The 6,541-nt window shown below is 43.1% G+C and overlaps 1 protein-coding gene across 1 annotated transcript; it reads left to right on the top strand.

The window, feature by feature from the left end:
• The first annotated feature begins 204 nt into the window (after nucleotides 1-204).
• On the top strand, nucleotides 205-5,406 carry LOC117489498 (methyltransferase-like protein 7A). Its single transcript, XM_034138808.1, has 2 exons — nucleotides 205-782; nucleotides 4,063-5,406. Exons 1-2 carry the CDS (start codon nucleotides 288-290, stop codon nucleotides 4,294-4,296), a joined length of 729 nt encoding a protein of 242 aa, XP_033994699.1. The 5' UTR covers nucleotides 205-287; the 3' UTR covers nucleotides 4,297-5,406.
• Nucleotides 5,407-6,541: the final 1,135 nt, after the last annotated feature.

Below are 6,541 nucleotides of genomic sequence, written 5' to 3'. Positions count from 1 at the left end.
AAATGTACTTCAATGGTGACACATTTAACAGTTTTCAAACATAACACATGCGTAGCAAATAGATAATCATGGGATAGGGTTAATTCGTTGACTTATGTAACAGCATTGAGGGACAAACTTATTTCACACCAGTACGTTGCGTTAGGGTGGATTTTTGCCGGCTTTTATTTTGAAATGGTTTCAGAGCTTCCTGTTTCGAATGCATAAAGACAGCAGCAAGTTCTGTGGACAGTTTGCTGTTGTTGGTCGCTTGGTCACTTGGTCGCTACAGGGTCTAGAGCGGAAAAATGGCTCTCATAATGGCATTTTGCACTTTAATCTTCAATGTTTTATGCTTGCCTCTTCATCTGATCAAAGCACTCGGCATGTATGAAATATACAAACGTGTCTTCCCTATTTGTTTGTACCGATGTTCAATAATATACAACAACAAAATGCACGACAAGAAGAAGGAGCTGTTTCGCAGTCTACCCGAGTTCAACAGGCATGGCAAGCAGCTCACTATTTTGGAGATCGGCTGTGGAACTGGCACCAATTTTCAGTTTTATCCACCCGGATGCAAGGTGATCTGCACTGACCCCAACCCTCATTTCAAGAAATACCTGAAGAGCAGCATGGAAGGGAATGACCACATCACGTTTGACAGATTTGTGGTGGCGTCGGGGGAGGACATGGGGGCTATTGAGAGCGAGTCGGTAGACGTTGTTGTGTGCACCCTAGTGCTCTGCAGTGTCAACAACATCCCGAAAACCCTGCAGGAGACACGGCGCATGCTGAGACCGGTAAGACCCTGACTCCTGAAATAAGAACAAGTCCAAAGTAAATTCACTCCCATCGAAAGTCAAGGCCTGTATTTCTATTGAGGCTACTGTTCTAATGCTGCGTAACTACTGGATTAATCATTCACCAGTGGAGATTAAAAACTTGCTCACTAAACAAACAACAAGCAAAGAAGTCTACATTATTTATATATTTGTTTTAACACATGGATACGCAAAAATGATCCCTAACACATGTAGCCTACTAGCCAAATTAAGATTGTTTAATTCCTTAGGTTGTTACCAATTAATTTATCACAACCTTTAACCTACCTGCACTATTGCTTCTTGATACCTTTGACCTGTATGGTGACATAAATGGTGCCCTTATCTTTTTACTTTATATATATTGAAATTCAGTAGTTCAATCCAGAATGTCAAGTTTAATATAAATATTAAGCCTGTGTTGTAATTTAATTTCACTTAATTCTCCTCAGAGGCAAAACAATTTAACAAAAAAGCATTCATTATAAAACATGAACTATTTCTAGGGGACATAAGTGAACCACATGTACATTATACACAAAAATGATATATGGATGCACTCATGGTTTTATATCATTTAGTGCTTACTTGATAATTTTTTCTGTAAATACACAAAACATGTGTGTGCTATAATGCAGGGGGAGGCCACATATGGTCTTTAAGACTGGATGGCTGAAAATATTGCTTGTATTTCCAATGTGTTTATAAAATCAGATTTCTTCTTTAAACATGCATTTAGGAAAATGCACCAGTAATGCACCGGCAACCCCCATATATTATATTATATTATATTATATATATTAGGAACAAGAGGAAAAACGTTCAAGGTACAAAAAAACAAATACATTCTCAAATAGTCTCTGTCATGTTCAACAGGGGCAAGAAGCTAAAAAACTTTTCGTACATTTTTCTTGAAAATAAAAGATTAGGTCTTCGTCATCAGCATCCGTGATATTGGATTCATTGTTTTAAACAAATACTTTTTTTTGTACAAAACAACCAAAAATTACGGAGCCCCTAAAGGTTCATGGAGAAAAAAAAAACTATTTTGTGCGCACGAGATAGTATTTCGTGCGAACGATAAAGTATTTCGTTCGTTTCTCGTTCGCACGAGAAAGTTACAAGTAGTGCGCCAAGTAGGAAGTGGAGCACAGAGGAGACAACCGTTTCATTGCAGACTGTTATGTTTATGTGGAGAAATGGCAGTGCATACATTATTTGAGATATACTTCAAACTCAGACTTCATTTAGGGACATTTTGGCCAGGGGTTTAGAGCTATTTGTTTAAGCACCGGATTCGCAAAACAGAAGAGTCTGTAAACCAGTGGCGTTTTCTCCTGGAGGCCAAGGGAAGCCAGGCTTCCCCTGTTTTTTCGGATTGTAGTTATAATTTTAATAAATAAATAAAAACACTTTGTTTAGTTTCGGAAATTCTTCTTTGCTGTGTGTTGCTGCCAGCCCGTCTCTCCCCCATTCTCATTGAGTATTTTACAAAGAGTGAAACAGCGCCCCTCTAGATGTTATGGTAAAACAGTAGATTGCACTCTCTGTTGCGAGAGGAGGCCAGACGAAATTGGCTTCCCTTGGTGAAAAAAAATGGAGGGATTGACCAATCAGACAAGGCTCACGTCATGCCTCTGCCAACCTGTGATTAGTCAGAGCCATGCCAAGGGAAGCCAGAGGCGGCTGGCTTCCCTTGCCTCACAATCCAATCAAATCGCATCAACTTAGTGGTGCAGTGACGCGTCCTAAAACCCGGAAGTAAGCTGCGCTCGCGTTCCCTCGACAAAAAAGCAATGGGATGTCGGTTAGAAAGCAGGCGTGTGTAACCACCGGGTCCGTCTGCGCCGCGTTGCGGTTTTGGTCCGGCCTCCTCCGGCGTCATACCCTACCAGGCGCATTTCAGAAGCATTTCAGAAGCGGAGCGTCTTGCCTGCCGGCTTGCAGTTTTTGTTGATTTGGGCATATTTCCTGGACAGGCTACTTTGTACAGACAAAGTTAATAATAACTGTAATATTCCAGTTATAAACGACATGAATCACAGATGTGTTGCTGTATTTTAGTGGTAAAAAAATGCATTCATCATCATAATTATTCTATATATATATATAATTTACACAGTGCCTGTAAACCGGAGGAGAACGCTGGCATTTCTCCTCCTACTTGAAAGACTACGGAGGGATAGGGTCTGCAAAATTAGTGTGTGTGTATATATAGGTCTATATAGCTCTGAACGTTCCACTTCCTGCCTGCCCGACCTTACGTTACGGCTGCGCCGCGATAAAAATAGGATTCGATCCTAATTTTAGAGGAGCCCTGCGCCGAGCCGCTTCTGGGACGCTTCTGAGCCGTAACGCGCCGCGTGTGGTGGAATAGCACCCATTGACTAGAGTGGCCGCGATCGCCGTGAGCACCGCGGCGCAGCCGTAACGCGCCCGTAACGCGCCGCAGACGGACCCGGTGGAATCTAGGGGTTAGTCCTGCATCTGTATACAAATGTGTGTAAAATGATACCTGGCGCTGTAATCACTCATCTGGTTACAGCGTTGTGCTCAGCTCCGCTCTGTGTGTGTGTGTGTGTGTGTTCGGTGTGTTTGTGTGTGTCCGACACCGGCATTTGTTTTCAAATTACCATGAACAGTCATTTACACACATCTGGTTCTCCATAGTTATATGTGTATTCCCAAGTGAAAGAAATTCATTTAATCTTAATCTCGATGTAGTGCTATAGTCCTGCCGGAGTGCACCGGAACGAACGACACTATCATAAACAAATGCCCACACACACACGCCCTGGCGACCGGACATATTCTTCATAAAACTAATAATATGGTGTAATAATCGGGCAGTTCGATGTGTTTTACCATAAGAAAGTATCTTGTGCGAACGAGAAAGTATATCGTGCGCACAAGAAAGTATCTTGTGCGCACGAGAAAGTATCTTGTGCGAACAAGAAAGTATATCGTGCGCACAAATTAATAAAGCGTGGCCTCGTTTTATTTAAATTGAGGCCACGAATTACATCTCGTGCGCACAAATTAATAAAGCGTGGCCTCGTTTTATTTATTTTTCTCTCTATGAAGGGCTCCATAAAAAATAAATAACTTTGACAAGAAATAACAAGTATGAGTTCACAGGTCCTGCTCATAACCATTCAGGATTTGGTTTCTAAATAATAGTTTTAGTTTAGATAAACTTGCACAATATTTCAGTTCCATAAAGTACACAGTGTAGAAATAGCAAATATTTGCATTGCAGGGTGGAGGCTTCTTTTTCATGGAGCATGTTGTTGGAGAGCCCTCCAGCTGGACCTACTTCTTCCAGCATGTTCTGCAGCCCCCTTGGTACTACTTTGGGGATGGATGTGAGATCGTCCGGGACACGTGGAAACCTCTGGAGGCAGCTGGATTCTCCGACCTCAAGCTGAAACATGTGGAAGCACCACTCCTGTTCCTTATCAAGCCTCACATCATCGGTTACGCTGTGAAATAAATGCTGTCATTAGTTCTGCATTACACATAAATATATAGTCAAGCGCTTAATACCCCCCCCCTCTCTCTTTTATGATATGATAGATCATCAGTGATGGAGATAATGCCAATCACTTTAATACTAATTTTATTTTTGTATTTAAAAAAAACCTTCAGTGTTTGTGTTTTGTAAAGACACATTAAATTAACACATTGAATAAAAACATTGCATAGATAGCATTCAATACAAAATGAATATTTTAAATGTTTAATCTTCTATATGTCACTTCCCATTTCCAAGATGCTATGCTGTTACATCGATAAGATGCCACCATAAGACAATGTGTGTTCTGAATCTGTTTGTGTGCTACTGCTGGATTCAGCGTGTTCACACCAAGTACTTTGCCGTATTTAGTGCCGGCACTCAGTGCCCCAGCACTTATTACCCCAGGGCATTTAGTACAGATCGCGTTCACACCGGAATAAATTCCCTGAGGGAAGATAATGCAAATGAGCCGCTGACGTCACTTCGTCTTCTTCTGCTTTGGGTTTACTGGCAGGCCGCAAACAACTTCACGGCGTATACTGCCACCTGGAGTCCCCGGAGTTGGGGACTGGCTTCAGTAGAAGCTGCTGGGAGTCCCAGCAGCTTCTACTGAAGCCTTCAGAGTAAATCGCCAGAACGCCGACACCTCCTCATCTCCACCTCTCCCATGTTTTATTTTGTGTTGCCATAAGTTAGTCTCTCTGCGTTTGTGCGCTGGGCGAATGCTAATGCTAATGCGAGGATAATAAAATGGCGGCTCTACAAAACATTTCAGAGTTGTACGGGGCGTGGTTTGCAATTCGCCCAGCCAATCAGAACTGGGGCACTTTTTTCCCCCAGGAAAGTACCATCTCTCAGCAGGCACTAAAAATGGGGGTAAAAGTTCCCGAGATTAAGTGCTCTTTTTGGTGTGAACGCGACATAAGGGGTACTAACGGAACTAAACGTGAAAAGTACGGTGAAAAGTACTCCGGTGTGAACGCGGCTATTGGTGCCATTTATGACATGACAGGTGTGTCACTAAAAACATGTATTTTTGCTGTTAAGCTGATTGTGTTGTCTTATTAAAGACTTTCTGCTGCATGATTGGTGTTTTACTTATTAGACGAGTACTATATGGACAGGAAAGTCCAAAATCTGGAATTGCGCCATTCTGTGGTTAAATGCGGGACATACATTATCTCACAGGTATTAGTGTAATCCTGATCTTGTAAGTCGCCTGGCCTCCAGCAAGCATGTCTCATTAAATCATGCCGATTTATTTGTTTAATTTTGACTTTGCCTTTACATCTAATGGAGATCACAGGCCTGTACGGCATGTACAAACGCTTGTTTCCGTTGCTCGCCTACAATATAACATTTTCATACAACGACAAAATGCACAAAACGAAAAGGGATCTTTTTCGGAACGTGGGCAAATTTGCTGTGCAGATGCTCTTCACCTCCTCCCCTTCGTCAAATCCACCTGCCAAGATGATGGAGCAGGGCCGTCCCTGGCCAACTTGGGGCCCCATTTGACATTGTGAGATGAGGTGATCACATGATTTGACCTTAAGGGCTATACTGTATATGAGGCCCTAAGGCTGGAGCCACACGAGGACGAGAACGCAAACGGACCGAAATCGATATCAAAAAAGTATTCCGTCCACACGCAACAGGCACCAGAAACGTGTCCGTTCACACGAGACCGCTCGAAAGCGCTGGAGACGCTGTAGTACATATGCCGGGCCTGTAAGTGGCGCTGTACTCCTGCCACAAAAGCAGCCAAGAAGACTTCCCGCGCATGGTTGCCATGGTTGCCCTTCTGTTTATTCTCCGCTGTGGACGCTCTGGCTCTTTTTCTCCCTCCCCGAGGCAAGCGTGTGCTCCTGCTGTAAATCTCTCCGGTAGTCCACCAGCAGATGAAAAACACCCACCTCTCCACCTCTTCCAAGGGACGAGGGAACCGTGCGGCAGAGTTTCAGTTCGATTTTTTTTCGCCGGTCAACATGTCCGTTAAAGTTGAAATCTTCCGGTCAGAGGTCTTCTTTGTTATTTATTGAGCTTTAAAACAAATTGATAACGACTCTATATAAGAATAAAAAACGGAGCCTCTCTTTTCCTCCCCCTCTTCTGACAGCCCAGCAGCTGATCTCTGAGCAGGAGAGGTGGGAGAGGCGGGGCTATTGCTTCAACGTTATCAGGAAATGATCGTATAGGCGTAATCACGGAGCCGTTTGCC

Source organism: Trematomus bernacchii, unplaced genomic scaffold, assembly GCF_902827165.1.
Source record: "Trematomus bernacchii unplaced genomic scaffold, fTreBer1.1, whole genome shotgun sequence".
NCBI lineage: Eukaryota > Metazoa > Chordata > Actinopteri > Perciformes > Nototheniidae > Trematomus > Trematomus bernacchii.
Note: the sequence above shows the minus strand (reverse complement) of the source record. Positions and strands in the feature narration are given on the sequence as shown.